The 18,168-nt window shown below is 34.8% G+C and overlaps 1 protein-coding gene across 1 annotated transcript in view; it reads right to left on the bottom strand.

Annotated features, from left to right (window-relative positions):
• GABRA4 (gamma-aminobutyric acid type A receptor subunit alpha4) overlaps positions 1-18,168 on the bottom strand; it is a 76,513-nt gene that overhangs the window by 51,530 nt on the left and 6,815 nt on the right. Inside the window, exons 3-7 of the mRNA XM_050791607.1 lie at positions 10,111-10,178; positions 8,223-8,443; positions 7,904-7,986; positions 5,049-5,192; positions 1,971-2,123 (exon numbers count right to left, since the gene is read on the bottom strand). Of these exons, the coding sequence (XP_050647564.1) occupies positions 1,971-2,123; positions 5,049-5,192; positions 7,904-7,986; positions 8,223-8,443; positions 10,111-10,178 (669 nt within the window). The remainder of the gene's footprint in view (positions 1-1,970; positions 2,124-5,048; positions 5,193-7,903; positions 7,987-8,222; positions 8,444-10,110; positions 10,179-18,168) is intronic.

Raw genomic sequence — 18,168 nt, 5'->3', positions numbered from 1 at the left:
AAGGTCCACAGCTAATAAGTGATAGTCCCTGGGTAAGAAGCTAGGCTTTTTGCCTCCACATTCTGCACTTATGGCACCATCACCCCTTGATTACAGGCACCTATGATGGATCATTAATTGCTGTTCTATACGCTCTTCAGGATCATTTTTTCTTAAAAAACAATATGTATACAAGAGTTTTTTATTTGTAAGATATAGTAGAAACTTCTGTGTTTTCTTTTTAATTTTTAATGAGGGTAGCTCCTGAAATGTTTATATTTTTTTTACAAGAAAAAGTTAACAGACTTCGGATGCTCAGCCTCAGTAGATACTTCTTGCCTAGTCAAAGTGCTTCAAAAGATGATGTGTGAAGACACAAAATTAGCTTGAGTGTTAAATGAGATAATGAACATCAAGAACTTAGCAGAGCATCCAATAGTACACACTAGAAAGTTATGATTTCTTTAAAACACTTAAAAGTCAAGAAAACTAAATCAGAACAAAATCTATCTTCCTTAGATTGGAGAAGTATTGGAGTAAGTAATTAATATGAACCAAGTGGTCCAGACACCCTATATTGAGTACTATATATAATTTTTTAAATCCTCACTAGTCTATGAAGGTGAGATGTATTGTCACAATCTTATGAATGGAGAAAATAAGTGGCAGATTTGGGTTTAAACCTAGACTTGCTGACACCCACAGTTTAGATTTGTTGTTTTCTCTCTTCTGTTTTCAAATCTACATTTAAGAGCTAAATTTTATTCAACACTTTGAGTTGTGCAGTTATTCTTTAATTGAACCCTCACAACTCTTTAAGGTACCATTATACCTCCTCACTGCCTTCCTAAGATCACACCCTCCCTCCACCATTGCCCCCCGATATGAGTTTCTCTAGTATAATTCCAATACTTTTTTTTCTATTTTTGTAATGCATCCTCATACTCCAACACATTCTTAAAGAAACCTAAGATTAAAGGGAGGATAGCTATCTATAGAGTATTTCAGATCCATTGAAGACACTAAGACCCCCTAATCAACAGTTCTCGAAAAGGATGGGGAGGTAGGATGAAAAGTTCCCATTCTATTTAGTTCATTTGCACCAGCATCTCTTCAGCTATTGTGTGATAAGGGATATTATACCATGGCTGTGATCCTACTAGGTAGAAAAGCAAAGAGGAATTGGCACTCTTGTGAGGACTACACCACAATTCCAGAGCAATTCTGATCGTTTTTCTTCTTATTGTACTACTGAGTGCTTTTGTTACTCACAATGAACAGAGAAATAATAGAGAAAGACATTAAAATAAACATAATTATAACAAATTCTACTATTTAAAAGCATGACTGATATGTAGAATACAGTGTAATAAAAATTGTAAACTCATATGCTCTGAACTTTATATGGTTCAGAATACTATACATTATATATGAAGCTACAATAAAAACAAAAAGTAAGAGCAATGTTTAGAAAAAAAGAAGTATGTAAGTAGATGAGCTTATAAACTAAGCACATAATACCTCCCAATTCAATGCATTTAAACCATTTGCATTTTGGTCCACTTCATTAAAAGCTAAATTATTCTAAGGCTTTCATATTCATTCAGCCATGACTTTTATTTGTTTTATTTTAAGCGGCCAATGCATTTCATTTTAACACGCAGATATAATTTTAATTCAATTACACAGCATTCTACTAGGAGCCCAAGAATATCACTGAAAGTGAGATTACGTCCAGATTCACATTTGGTCTACACCTGTCTGGTGCTCAACAAAGGAAATCTGATGCATGGCCCCAGAGGAAAGGAAGGATGCCTGAATCTCCCCAGGCTTTATTACTTTGTACTGGCTACATAAAAATGAAAGCCTATATGATTCCTTATTCAGGATAGCCTGATGTATTAGGGTTTAAGATTTTCTTAGAAATATCCCATGAATCACGAATAAAATGTAATGTGAACAGAAACACCCAAGAAATGAATTGCAATTACCAAATACAGTCCTAGCGGGAACTGATTCTTTATTTATCCAGAATGAAACTTGAGAAAGAATCACTGTCATAATGCACGGAATATAGGTCTGAATCATAAAATAACCCATCTTCCGTCTGAGGTGGAAGTAAACCGTCATAACAATATATTCACCTGCCAAGAAAACAGGAGGAAAATGTGTTATCGGTTCTGCAGGCAGTTAGTCAATGACTTCTTAAACATATTTCAGACTAACAAACAGTATTCTAAGGAAAGAAATTCTCTTTTGTGCATAGCTTCACAAACATCAATAAGTATGTAGTTTCCTAACGAGGGAGAAAATGATATTGAACATTATTATACAGAAAAACACTTTGTTCCATGTAATGATTAAGCAATTTAACAAATTGGGCTAAAACTTTTTAAAATTTTCTGTAGTGCTTTCTATTTTGATGATCTAATATTGCTAAGGCAATTAGCTTTCATTTTCAGCGTTTTTTAGAAACAACATTTAGACCTAACTTCTATGGAAAACCACCAGAAAAAAATAGAAATGCACACAGTTACACATACACAGCCACTGACACATACACACCCATTTATGAAAATATAAAGTTTAATTTTAGAAAAGAATAAAGATACATATTTTATTTATATATAAATATATATGTTTCATTCATATATAGATTTCATACACAATCACAAGCTTAGAGAGAGGCTACCTTAGTTTTAGGAAAGAGGTGAATTTCTAAATGTTCTTTATATGAAGAAAAATATAGACGTGTATAACAGACAGGCATATATGACACCCCTGAGTTCAAGCATGTTTTACTGGCATTTAGACAAAAACCTGATTTCTGGTAGCTGTTGATAAGTATTTTTACTGTTACATCTCAAAATAATATGTCAAAAAAGTTACCTAGGAAGCAGTGGCCTTATTCACAAACCGTGAGTCCAGCATTCAGAAACCTCACATCCTACCAGTTGTGTTCCATATCCCACTTGCAGACTGGAAAATAAATGCCCTTCCAAAAATGTATTTTCTTAGACAGATGAGAGGCAAAGTGCCTCTTAGAAAGCTACTGTATTGTTTCATGACTGATGTGAAGAAGGTTTCCTCAAAATGAAAACAGTCATGACAGGTGTCATAAAGATAAAAGTAATGGAAATTTACTGTGACTTATACAAAGTAGTTTTAATAGTAGAGACAGTGGGCTAAATTCCTTTTTTAAAACAAAGGCTTACATATTAATTTTATTTATCCATAATAAATTTCCATTTTATCTTATTTATGTTTAATTTTTAACCAATTTTTGAGGTATGATTGACATACAAAAAGCTGTACATATTAATGTATACAACTTAATGAGTTTGGAAATAAGTATACACTCGTTAATCTATCACCACAATCTATGCCACAAACATATACATCACCCCCAAAAGTTCCCTCCTTCTTATTTATTACCTTCTCTGACAAGAACATTTGAGATCTACTCTTTCAGCAAATTTTTAAGTAGACAATACAGTACTGTTCACTATATGTACTCTGCTATACAGTAGATATCTAGAATTTATTCACCTTGTATAACAGAAATACTATGGCCTTTGACTAATATCTCCCTGTTTCCTCCTCCCGGAGGCCCCTGACTACCACCATTCCTCTCACTGCTCTGAGTTTGACTATTTTAGCTTCATCATCCCTTCACAACACTGCTTTATCCATTTTTTCTTAAAACAGAAGCAAAAACTTCATTATCTCACGTCTTTACTCCAGATCTTAAAACTACTCATTTTCTACTAATGCAATCTTAGCATTTTATCTCTCAGTCAACACCTTTTTAAGAACACAAACTCAGAAGTTAACACTTAGATTTGAAATTTGGTTTTGCCAGTTATTAGCTATACGACTTAGGCAAACACATTGTACTTAAACCTTTCTCATGTATAAAATAAATGTTATGGTGGTATCCACTTCATGGGATGGTTATGAGAAAAAATACATAGAAAGAATTTAGAAGGGTGCCCGTCACATGGTAATTGCTGAATAAAGTTTAGCTATCGTTATGGCCTAAATGTTTGTGGTCCTCAAAGTTCAAATGTTGAAACATAATAGCCAATGTAATGATAAGAGGTTGGCCTTGGGGTGATTAAACCATGATGATGGAGTATTTATGAATAGAATTAGTGCCTTTATAAAAGAGGCCCCAGTGTGAACACCCACTTCCTACACCTTGGGGGTCCCCATGTGAGGACTTATTCATAGAAGGTACTATTCTGTGAACAAAGAAATAGGTCCTCATAGAACACTGAATCTGATAGCACCTCATCTTAGACTTGTCAGCCTCCTGAACTATGAGAAGTAAATTTCTGTTGTTTTTGAGCCACCCTGTTTGTGTTGTTTTGTTACGATGGCCCAAACAAACTAAGATAACTATCATCAAAAATATTTTTTTCTGGTGACATGTGTATGTAAGGAACAGTCTTAGAACAAGCAATAATCAGCTAATTTTTCCACTAAAAATGATTAAAAACTAAATGCTGTAATTCTTTCTATTCACATTCCAAAAGAAAAGAGAGACCAAGAATCATCAATAATAAGCATCCCCCCGACTCATGAAATAACTTTAATGTACACCCATAATATACTTTGTAATTAAGCTTGAGATTTTTGTTTACTTTCAGAAAACAAGAGAAGGTGACACCATAAAATTGGGCAAGATAAAATAAAATTTTTGGAAAGCCCCACAAAAATCATTAAAAACCAAAACCAAAAACAAAGCAAAGACAAAAAACAAGATCAGACTTCCTACCACATAATTTTGTGAAAATAATTTTAACATATTTGATTACTGGCTTTCATTTCCGAATAAGAAAACCAACTCACTTTTAGCATCTTACTAAATCGGAATTTATTTTAAACTAAAGTAAGATTATAAATATAAAGAAATTATGAGCTGTAACTCATGCATCAACTCTATTTCTGGAAAATGTTTGTTGTTCTCCTGAAAAAAATAAATAACTATTTCAACGAAAAAGTCAGGAGAAAACTCTATTGCTAACACCAAGTAGCATATCAGCTTTAATTATTACACATCTCACCCGTAATCGATTTGATGGTTTCACTTGATACGGTTTGCCCAATCAAATCATATTGAACTAAGCTGGAAGACTCCTTCGGCACTTCAACTGATTTCTCAGGACCTTTTGTCCAGGTGTAGATCATCTCACTCTTTGGATAGGCATCTAAAAGAGAGCACAGAATGTGGTTAGAGTCAATGCTCCTTTTTCATCTGCATCAGTGGTCAACACTTAAAAACAGTACTTGTTCAAGAAAGATGGAATAAATGAAAACAACGTTCACTATAATTTAGTCAAACATGTTTAAAACTTAGAAAACTAGAGATTAAGTAAATACCCTTGCAACTCAACAGCATTTATTTTTTATGCCAAATAATTGGAGGAGGAGATATTAAAACTGAGGGATCTAAAATGCTACATATGCACCAATACACTTGGATGTGTGTCCATGCTAGTAGGATAAACAGTTCAAAAGCAGATATATTAAACTACCAAAACCGTACTGTCAAGCTCTTACTTCTTTCACTTCTAATTCACTTCCAGTGCTTGACCAATACCATCCTAACACAGTTCTGCTATTTAGAAACGTACCGTATGCTGCCTGTAATAATACAATAACAAAACCAAACAAATTCTATTGTTAGGAGAGTTCCCCTGGGGTCACCTCTTCCAAACTCTGCCTCTGGGCAATATCCCTGTGTTTGGGGACTGTTGTACGGTGACAACTGGCTATGTTTTTTGTAAAGCTGTCCAGGGAATATAATTATACAACCAATTCCACTACCTTTAATTTCTTACAATCAGGACATTTCCCCTTCCATCTTAAACAAATCTCTCCCAGTGGCAATTTAAGTCCATTTCTATTATTTGGCACTCTGTTCAAATGGAGACCAGCTGCTTGCTTACCAGTCTACCCATAACAGACAGCTTGGCTCACACACAAGAAAGTTCAAAAGAACCAAAATGGATTGTGTGCCAACCTCCCTCCAAACCATCCTAAAATGGCTATAGCATAGTAGCTCCTCAATGGAATCATTTCATTCTATGAAAGAAGTTGACACTTACGAGCACCTTACAAAACAATGAGGCTTGTGTTGTCATTTTAGCATCATTCAGTTATATTATCTGTCAGCCTTTATCTCCAGAAATATATTCACGCTTCAGTAAACTGTTACAGCCTCTGTATACTATGTTCTTGTCTATGATATTGCAAATTAAGTATCCTTCCCTTGGCTACCCTTACATTGCTAGAATGACCTTTTCTTTCCTGGTTTTTCTAATTCCTCTGAACTGTAAGCATGGGGGTTTAAACAGTGTTATTTTTCCCTGTTTCCAGAGTAATTAACAATCCTTACCTGCTGAGTATGGTGTGCCTCTCTTTTTAATTCCCAATCCAAAAACATCCGCTTCCAATGTGCAATTTCTTTATTTTATACCAACTCTGATTGAACACTAACTATGTTCAAGTCCTTCTGAAGAGAGCTTTTTCTGAGAACTAGAGGTTGGGATGCAGGGAGTGAAAAGGACTTCCTCTACGTGAGAACTAATTTGGGTAAAATTTGAATGATTACAGCACAAATGGATTTTAATTCTGGCCCCAATGAGATCACACTGTCTATGTATTTTTCTGTCTTTATCTTCTCTCATTAAATTATTGGTAAGAGAACATATTACTTTCCCTGGCTTCAAGTTAGCCCACTGAATATTGTGATTACTAGGGGTTATAAAAAGAATAGTGACTGTCGATTCTCATTAAGTTAAGCAATGAGCGATGATAACAGCAGGCAACAGTTTCAAAATCAGTGCAACTAAGAATCTGAAGCAATAGTAAAAGCCAGCATCTATTTTTGGTAGATTCTGATTGAATTGAAAATGTGAGGCAGACCTTAGAAAAGGCAATCACATTTTGCTGCCATCTCAGAGAAGGGACCTTAAGGGAAGGAATCTCATATTATTTTCTATCCATTCATCTCATCCTGTTGCCTTCATTTTCTACAAAATTTCCCAAACATATCTATTTCACAGTTTCTCCTCTAGTACCATCCTAGTCTAAGCCACTGCCATATTTGCTTGTACTAAAACAACAGCCTCCATTTCTCTGCTGCTTCCACTCCAGTCTCTCTACCACCCATTCTAAAAAAAGTAGAAGTGGAACTGTAAAATGTCAAAGAAAGCTGCATTGTTTCATCAAACCTTTGAAAGGCTTCCCATAGCTTTTAGATAGAATACAAACTCCTTAATGTGGTATATAAGGCATTATATTATCTCAGACCACACCCCTACCATGCTTTTGCTATGCTTCAGTCACTGTTATACCAGCAGTGCTTGCTTCTGTCATTTAAAGCTATACGATGTCAGGAAGCTCTGAACCTTTTAAGGATTTCCTCCAAGTTGGCTATGAAGGACTCTGCTTACAATAGAATGTCTGTCTGTCTATCTATCTATCTATCTATCTATCTATCTATCTATCTATCTATCTATCTATCTCTCTTTCTCTCTCTCTCCAAAGTGATATATATTATAATTAAATAAATTATATAGATATATATTTATCTATATAATTTGTACTTTCTGTGTAACACTACCAACACGTAGAGTTCAGAGGTCCCTAAATTTCACCACTGATCACCAGTCAATTGTGACTAAGAGTACTTAGATTATCTGTTAAATAGGTTTTTGTTTGTTATGGGGAAAGGAGGTTGTTTTTATTTCTTTATTATAAAATAATAGTTAATGAAATCTCCATAAATAAAACCAGGCAGTTTTTGTTATGGACCATGACTTAAATGTTGGATCATGAAAAATAAAATACATATGTAAATATCAACTTGCATGAGGTAATCATAAATTCTAACAAAATTTTTATTATAACTTACAACTCCCGAATTTCAAAGGGCATGCATGACCATCCATGGGAAAATCCACCAATCTCATGGGACACTCCGCACTTATGGTGAGTCTATGATGAAAAATGCAATTACATAAAATCAACCCTTTTAAAAAAATAATTATGATTTTAGATTCTAAAATAGGAAGGAAGGGAGGGAAGGAGGAAGGAAGAAAGGAGGGAAGAAAAGGAAGGAAGGGAAGGAGGGAGGAAGGAAGGAAGGAAGGAAAGAAGGAAGGAAGGAAAGAAAGAAGGAAGGAAAGAAAAGAATAAAAAAGAAAGGGAAGAAGTAAAAAAAAAAAGATTACCTCATTGTGTATAAAATAGTACCATTTCTCATAATTCTAAAAAGCTTATTTGGAGCTGTCATATTATGTGAGACAGATTTCTTTCCATTCCTGAAGAAAGTATCAGGGGTCCATACTTTTGTTACCATCATATTGTTCAATCTCAAAATTTCAATGGGGCCATCATATTTTAGTCTTTTGTCAATCCATGTCTGTCTGAAGAACACATCCATTGTGTATTCCTAGGGCAATTATTTTGGAACATATTTAAGTCACAAATGACTACATATAAGTATGTGAAAATAATGCATTACATTCTGTCCTCCTTCATGCTCATAAAAAAAGACCATTGCAAATAAAATTAATAGGAGCAGGAATGATCTTGAATCAATGGAGCAAAAAGATTCTCAGCAATTAGAGTAATTTTTATTCATCCTGATGCCTTCATCTTCTGCATTCATAAGATAAATAAATTACCACACATGCTCATTATCTAATAATACATTTGCTATAATTTAAGAAAACCACCAGTACCAGGTAGTACAGTTGTGTTTTACTTTAGACCAGATAGCAAAAATCAGTTAATGTGTAAAAAGTATCATGCATAATTAATCATGTAATTTTAGGCATTTTAAAGACAAAGTAATATGTGTAAAAGATATTTTATTTTCACAAAGTTTATTAAAATTAGTCAAATAACTCAAGGGTTTCGAATTACTAGGAGCTTTAGATCAAGGAATAAACTAAAGTAAGTTTTTTGTCATGTAAACTAAGTATATTTAATATAAGATAGCACAATTGTATGAATGAATTCTTCCTGACCAGTGCTTGGTATTCTAAGCTCTTAAACATGAATGAGAAGGAGGGAGAAGGGCTGGGATGGGCAGCAAGCAATTAGATCAGCATGAAATACTAAATACAACGAAAACTACAAAATAGTGTACACAACTAGTTCATACTGAAACTAATTATCATCTCTAATTTTCTCCCCCTCAATAGTTTCCTAAAGAAAAAACAGCCTGGCGTGGTGGCTTATGCCTGTAATCCCAGCACTTTGGAAGACTGAGGCGAAAGGATCACCTGAGCTCAGAATTTCGAGACCAGCCTGACCAACATGGAGATACCCTGTCTCTACTAAAAAACGCAGAATTAGCTAGGCGTGGTGGCGCACACCTGCAATCCCAGCTACTCAGGAGGTTGAGGCAGGAGAATCACTTGAACCTAGGAGGTGGAGGTTACAGTGAGCAGAAACTGCGCCATTGTACTCCAGCCTGGGCAACAAGAGTGAAACTCCATCTGGAAGGAAGGAAGGAAAGAAGGAAGGAAGAAAGGAAGGAAGGAAGGAAGGAAGGAAGGAAGGAAGGAAGGAAGGAAGGAAGGAAGGAAGGAAGGAAGGAAGGAAGGAAGGAAGGAAGGGGAAGGAAGGAAGGAAGGAAGGGGAAAGAAAGAAAGAAAGAAAGAAAGAAAGAAAGAAAGAAAGAAAGAAAGAAAGAAAGAAAGAAAGAAAGAAAGAAAGAAAGAAAGAAAGAAAGAAAGAAAGAAAGAAAAGAAAGAAAGAAGGAAAGAAAGAAGGAAAGAAAGGGAAAGAAAGGGAAAGAAAGAAAGAAGAAGAAAAGACAAAACAAAAACGAAAAAAGCTACACCCCAGGTTGTGCTATAGGAACCAGTAATAGGAAAGTTCTTCTCTTTGTTTAGTATGACCCTAAATCAACAAGCACTCAAATGTTACAGCTGAAATGCAAATTGAATGAGATTCAATGTCTTACTCTTTATACATTCTTAAGTTTAATTAGGGGTTCTTTGGGTTTCTGGCTTTGCGTGATTGACAACGAAATAAATATTAATTGCCCTCTTTTCTACATGTTTTCTTCAAGTCTCAAAAGGTAAATTAAACTTCGAAAATACCTACCATTTCAACATCAGAAACAGGTCCAAAGCTGGTGACATATATGTCAGTTTTCACTTCTGTAACAGGACCTAGCGGGTATGAAGTGAATAAGTGTGAAAAAATAATTACCAATTTTACAGGCTTGGATGGTTAGATAATTACAGAGTAAATACAGATATGATAGATCATGTTTCTACAAGCATCTTAAATTTTCAGTGAGATAATGAATCTCTACAAAAAAATGTAGACCAAAGCACAACAAAACCAGAAAGCAGTGTTTACTTACAGGCAAAAAGAAACCCTAATTACTTACCAAGAACCTTTCTTAAATATACATCACCCCTGGACACTGTTACAACAGGCAATGAAGAGACACAAAAGTTTTTAACCTTTGGAATATTTTATAGTCCACCATCTGATTGGCTTCTATAAAGAAGTGAGCTGTTAAAAAGGGGAAATGTGGCCACAGGAGCAAAGAAGAGAAAAACCATAACAGCTGTAAGGACTGTATCCTTGGAGAGTTGAGGATACCAGTAAATAATTTTAAAAATGATTCATGTCACCTTTATCAAAAGGCACACCATCCACTACTGATTGGAATCAAAGACAAACTTTTTTATAAGTAACAGCTACTTATGCTCTGCCACCTACTAACTGTACAACCTTGTGCAAGTTATTTAACTCCTCAATAGTAGCAACCACAACCATCAGGCAAGATTTTGATAGCGATCAAATGAAATTGCTGAAATAAGATGCTCAGCAAAGAGACTATCTCATGAAAGTACTCATTCCATGTGAGGTTCCCTTTGCTTCTGACAATGGCCCCTATTGAGACTCTTTCCTGTATCTAAATAAGACTAGTTCATGAAGCACATAGGTGTTTTGGCAGAAGAGAAATGTGGGAGCATAATGACAATATGGCTAACATAGATTTTAGACTCGGGAACACAATCTGGGTTTAGCACAATCTGAGTTTAGCATGAAACTTAAAATCAGAAAGTTTGGAGTTCACATTTGGTTCTAACATCTTCTAGTAATATCATCTTCAAGTCATATATCCCCATAGGTAAAGATATTAATGAGTACTAATTGCAATAATACTTGTAAGTCATTTTCCCAGTCTCTAGAATAGAATGTGCTCAATAATGACAATAGTCATTATTATGTATAAAATAGCATTTTAATACAAACAAAAATATAAAAATTGTTGCCACTTGAACATAACTTCCTTAAACAACGGTTTATAATACTGTATAGCCAGAGGATAGATATTCCATAGGAAGAATGATATCTGCTATAAAGATGAAATAATTTCTCACTTGGATTCTTGCTTGGGAAATGGGATTCATGCCAAAAAAAAAAAAAGGCAAAGAGAAATTGGTATTACTTAATGCCCTAGTTCTAAAGTTATCCTCATAAAAATGAATCTGAATATTTCTTCTTCTAAAGAATGAAGATTGATCCACACAAAGAAAGGTAGCTCGAGGGAGAATGAGAAAATTCCTTATTGAATAAATATCCTAAGAAAAATAAAGCCTTAGGCAGTATAGTAAGAGAAAAAGTCTGGATCAGGCTTATCTATCATGAGATTTAATTTTTTCAAGACTACATTTATGGAAAGCAGAAAAGTTAATTAGACTTTCATTTGAATGAAAATTGGAGAAAACAACAGCAAAACATGATAGTAATAAGCTCATTAATGTCAAATTGTTGCAGGAATAGTTAGGTAGTCCAGGAAGCAGGTAATATGTGCTGAACCCTAGAAGATAGCAATTTCACTCAAATAGGTTCAACAGTGAAACAAATCACTATGTTAGTTTCTTAAGGACAATTGTCAGAGTATTAAAAAGCAGAAACACTATGTCATTGCAAGTCAGGGCAAGTGGTGATAAGTTACTCGAATAATTAAGGTTGGTTATGTCCTGGCAACTAGACTATTTGACAAGATTCTTGAGAAATCAAAAGTTACTTTGATGATCGGTTTAGGGAAGTGGTTCTGATATATCTGTTAAAATACAGATTGTTGAACTCCACACCTCGATATGCTGATTTAGTAGTAGGCATAAGGTGTGGCCTCACAATTTGCATTTCTAACAAGTTCCTAGCTGAGGCTGTTCACTTCACTCTATTTTACAGTGTTCATCTGTTTTCTAGGATAGTATTTACAACACCGTGTGCTATAAAATATTAATATCATAGGTATTTCAGGGGAGCGAGGAGTCTAGGAGAGAAAAGAATTAGGCCAATGATATTTTTCCTTATACATTTATTTTAAAGTGTGTGGGTGTATGCTAATTCTTGTAGTTCTATAGTTACAATGATTCCATGATAAGAATGAACATTTTCCAATTCTTGCATAACACGCTACTTTCTCAATGATTCTTGAATAATGTTTTGTGTTCAAAATTATAACCTTAGTATTTGTGACATTCATGATTCAGTATTTGCCTTATATGTTCCTATGGATCTTTGAGACCGAGTGAGATCCTAAAAACATTTGATTGGTAAAGGGATTTCCTTCAGACATTCATTCAATAAACGTTTATTGAATGAGTGCCAGTTGTGTGTTGGGTTCCGTGCTAGGCTCTGATGCTACATTGGTAAACAAGACTCAGGAATTCCCTGCCTCAAAGAGCTAACATGCCATTGGGGCAGTCAGAGTATGAATACAGTACTAAAGTGATAAACTAAATGACAGAATGCTATCATTTCTAAGAGGAAAAATACAGGATGGTAAGAGAGTGGGAGACTGGGAAGGCCATTCCTGATTTGCAGTCACAGCTGCTTCTTCAAAGCAGTGACTTTTAAACTCAAACTTGGAGAATGAGCATGAGCCATTGCAAGAGCTCGGGAAGCTGGATTCCAGGCAGAGAGAACTGCAAGAGGACAAGATCAAAGACAGGAAAAGGGCTGAGTGTATTCAGGGACTAGAAAGGGGGCCAGTGGGGCTGAAGCAAAGCAAGGGAGGGACAGAATGATGAGAAATAAAAGTCATAAAGATAGAATGAAAACCAGGGTACAGTGGATAGAACACCTACCCCCGAACTCGTATTCTAAAAAGCGGCATGTTTTAAGCAACACACTTATAATATATGCTATGGTGACTGTAGTTAAAACTACATGGAAAATAAGTTGTAAATATATCAGTAAAAGATGGGGAGCTACATAGAGTATTGTTATGAACTAAATTGTATTCCCTCCAAATTCCTATGATGAAGTCTTAATTCTTGGTACCTCAGAATGTGACCATATTTGGAAATACACTTTTTAAAGAGACACTAACGTTAAAATGAGGTTACTAGGGTAGGCCCTAATCCAATATGACTGTGACCATATCAGAAGTGTAGATTAGGACACACATACACACACACACACACACACACACGCAGCAGAGACAATGTGAACGTGGACAGAAGATGGCCATATATAAGCCAAGGAGAGAGGACTTAGAAGAAATCAATTTTGCCTGCACTTTGTTATCTCCAGAACTGTGAAAAATTAATTTCCTATTGTTTAAGCCACCCAGTCTGTGGTACTTTGTTATGGCAGCCTTAGAGAACACAAAGGTTAATAGTTTTTCCTATGTTTTTTCTTGGAGCTTTCTTCTTCTGATAATTCAGTTTGTCTCTGTCTTTACTTGCAGGTTGTGGTAAGAAGTTTGATTTGTATCCCGTAATCACTGGGAGCCCACTGAGGGTTTGAAGTAAGGGAGTTTATATGATTAGATTATATATTTTACAAAATTATTCTGACAATGGTATTGACAATACATTACCGGGAAGCAAAAGTAGAAGAAGGGCTCTTCTAAGAGGCTGCTATATTGGTCAAGTTGAGAGTTGGTGATAACAGCTTGGACTAGGGATGTGGCAGTGGGGTTGAAGACTGGACAGATTGAGGGGCAGGTGTGCTCACAGGGTGTGGGTATTTTCCAAAGAACAATAAGCAAAGTTACAATAATTACTATTTATTAAAGATCAATTATTTGTCAGGTAGGTTATTAGGTTCTTCCCATATACTATTTCATGTAATCTTCACGACACCCTCCAAAGGCGCTATCCTCATGAGAATGTTATGGATCTGGAAACTGAGTTCACAGAGACTAAATAATGTATGACAGAGCCAGAATTCTAATCCCCTTATATTGATCTCCAAAGCATGTGCTAGCTTTACTATACTATATAACATCACCAATAATAAATCATTAACTACTTAAGCAAATGTGGAATTTCATATCTAGAATATAACATGCTATACCTACATTTCCTGCTTTGTTCGTTAGTTTCTAAAGTATTTTCTCACAGTGCTTTTCACGTCTTTACTATTATTCCTATTACTGCATACTGCCTGGGTCTTTCTATCTGTAACAGCAAAGGCAAAATCTTAATCGTTTTTGAAGTCCCAAACTAGCACAACGCCTTGCACATATTAGGCGTTGAATAACTGTGTTTCATCATGCTCCTAATATCATCCCAGCAGTGATTTAAAAACCCATCAAAAGAAAAAATTAACAGAATTACTTTCCACAGCAATTAAACTAAAAATATTTCCCATTTTTAGAAACTGTGTCTTATTTGTATTTGTATCCTCTGGCAGGACCAATCACAGGTTTTAAATGTAATAGGCCGCTGATAAATCAGTTGTCAATGAATAATGGTCACTATGTAATTAAGAATAACTCTTAGAGACACCTCCTCTAATACGACAGTTTAGGATGTTCAAATCAACCTTACTGAGAGTATAATTACATGGAAACCAGATAATTTTGAGCTTGGAAGGATTTCTTCCCATAATTTGGTATGCATTTGTACAACATTAAAGACATCTTTTAGTTTACAATTCTACTTTGTTGGTAGTAGGGATACATTTTTTAATACCAAAAATATGGTTGACAGTCTGTAAGGCAAACAAGATGATTCAACAGTTTTTGGGAAAGAAAGAGCCAAGACCAGCAAGATCAAATTCAGGGAAATATTCCCATCTAATTAATGAGTCTAACTTGCTGGGAAAGAGGGAAGGCAATTAACAATGAATCAGATAATTTCCCAATTTACTTAATTTTAGCAGTACAGATATGGTTAAAGGGTGGAATCATTTTTGAAATTTCATCTCCAATAATGATGTCTTATTTGTTGCTACATCATGAGAAAGCCTAGGGTGTTTTGCTGATCTTGAAACTAGTCCATCCTTATTTTCCATATTGCCTTCCCAGCCATGCACTTGAGGAAACATTTCTAATTATCCAGCCACCTACATCACATATCCACCATCACCTTACAAAATACTAGTGATATATCTCCAAAAATGAAGACACTTGAAGCGATACACCAAGGAATCCTAAATGAAATACATAAAGAAATCTCTTCACTTGTCATTTACAAAATATACATATACGAGCCTTCCTGAATACTAAACAAAGACGAGAGATATCCATTGATATCACTGAGAAAACAGAAAACACTATAAAGTTCTAGAAGTTTCTTTCACTTTAGAAGACATTAAAGATTAGTGCCTCCCATGTCATATAATCCATCAATCCTGGTCTACTTTGTAAATAATTACAACCATCAAATAAATAAAAAAAGTATGAACAACAAAAAAATAAAATATGGGCAAACAATAAAAACAAGTAATTCACAGAAAGAAAATTATCATAGCCAATAAAGATTGGAAAAGATATTCAACCACATTAGAACATAGTGAGAATCAGAAAAATTCAAATCATTTCACAATAAAATGCCATTTTCAGAAATACCATTTCAAGATATATATATCTTGTGTTAAAGAGGGTATCTGGATCCTGAATGTCATGTTCATTGTAAACTGTAAATGGGAGTTGATTTTGTAAACTCATCACGAAAAATAGTTTGGCATTATCTTGTCAACTCCCACTTACACTAAGATCCAGAAAATCCATTCCTTGATATATATGCAAAAGAAACTCTTGCACATTTACAGCAGGAAATTTGGGCCAGGATATTCACAGCACCACAATCTTGGAAACAAGCAAAAAGCCTACTGCCAACAGAGCAGATGAATAAGCTGGTTTCTATGCAATGGGAATATCACACAGCAGTCAAAATGAATGATCTATTGCAATATGCAACAATAAGAATGATTTTTAGCAATATATAATTAAGTTAAAAGCATCAAAAGATTATATATAGCAAGTTCAAAACAATTAAATATTTAAAATAAACTTTTAAAATAAAGAAGTCAACCTAAAATGACATTCAAAGGAAAACTAAGAATTTTAAAAGGACTTAAAATCATGGTTACTTTGGACGAGGAAGATAGGATGGAGGAGACCACAGGGCAGAATAAAACTTGTCCAAGTCCTACACTTTGTGCTGGTTGGTGGTTTAACTGGTATGTTTATTATATTTTAATAAATGATTGAATAGATGAAAGGATGTATAAAAAGAAGGTTATGTATCGGCCAATAATGAAAGTGTGTCACATACCAAGAACTATTAATCTAGGTTTCAATTCTGTGTACCTGTGGCTTATAGAATAAATATGTAAGAAAGGCGTAGACTATAAGGCAGTGATGTTTAATGATATATACAAATGCAATCAGATGTATTTTCTCATCTAAAAGAAGTCTAACAACTCAGTGAAGTATTACCCAAATATCACCAATTTTCTAATATCCTGTAATCTAGATTTTAGAGTGTATATTTCAGGAAATACCGAATGCAATGCATACATCCTAACCCTAAAGAAAATGTAAATATAAAATAGCACCGGTATGTTGTATATCTTTTTTTTTTTTTAACCAAGAGCATAAGAAAGTAAAGTTGTGCTCTGAATTCAAACTTCTCTTGTTTTCTCAAAGACATATTTCTTTTAGCTATGCCTTCCCTCCAATCTAATGCTAAATATTCTCTACTAGATTATTCCCAATAGAAGAAAAAAAAAAAAGAAAGAAAGGAAGAAAAACATGTTATGGTATAACCTTGAAAAATAAAAGGCAAACTTTTCTCTTTCTCTTCTCTATTATATTTGAACTTCTGAAAAAAAACCAAACTATCAACAGTACCTCTGATTTTTCTTATACACGTCATCATCTATCTCAATAATTTGTTTTTCATGCCTAGGGTCCACTTCCTTTTGTCAGTACCATGAGTTTTTCCTTATGTACAGCATTGTTCCTGCCAACTTTAAAAGTATTTTTTCTTTCTCCCATTTTTCTACCTCCTTCCTTCTACCATCCCAATTTCTCTACTTCCCTGTACAAATGCCCAGAGAAATCTTATTCCTTTCTCTCTTGAATGCACTCAATCAGACTTTCACACCTATCACAACACCAAAACGGCTCCACCAAAACAGTCAAAATCAGTGAAGATGTACACATTGCTAAATCCAGTGGTCAATTTTAAGTTCTCATCTTTCTTTATCTGTCAGGAACATTTGACTAAATTAATCCGTCCTCCTTTCTTTATTTTTTCTTTATTTTTTCCCCCTTACATTTTACTTTAATTTTATACACACTCCCTTGGTTTTCCTGGTACTTCACAAGCCACTCCTTTTAAGTCTTCTTGGGACAAAGGTTCCTCCTCTCCTCTCTGGAGCCACCTCCTAACATTGGAGACATCAAAACTCAATATTTATACATCTTCGCTATCAAACTTAATCCCCTGTAATCGTTTTAGACTTCTGGCTTTAAATATCATGTATGTTGACATACTCATGATCCCTGAATTTCAGGTTCATCTCCACCTGATATGTAATAAACATCTCAAAGGTACCATACCTGCACACAAATTGCTCATCTATGCCCCTGGTCTACTTCTGGCACAGTCTTGACAACTCCATTTTTCTAGGTGTCCAAATCAAAAACTTTGGAATCGGCTTTGACACCTCCCTTTCTCTCACATCCCACGTTCTAGCTGTCGTCAGTTGACTTTAATTTCAAAATATCCAGAAGCCAACCATTTCTTGTAAATTTACAAACTTCTCTGCAACCAGCTTGGTCAAAGTATCCCTCGTTTCTCCTCTGGTTTATTATGGAAAACCTTGCTGCATCTGCCCTTGCCTCTGACTGCCTGTTCTCAACATAAGGAGAGCCTTTTAAAATTA

Source organism: Macaca thibetana, chromosome 5 (genome assembly GCF_024542745.1).
Source record: "Macaca thibetana thibetana isolate TM-01 chromosome 5, ASM2454274v1, whole genome shotgun sequence".
Lineage (NCBI taxonomy): Eukaryota > Metazoa > Chordata > Mammalia > Primates > Cercopithecidae > Macaca > Macaca thibetana.
The sequence above is the reverse complement of the archived record's forward strand: the minus strand, read 5'-3'. Positions and strand labels throughout refer to the sequence as shown.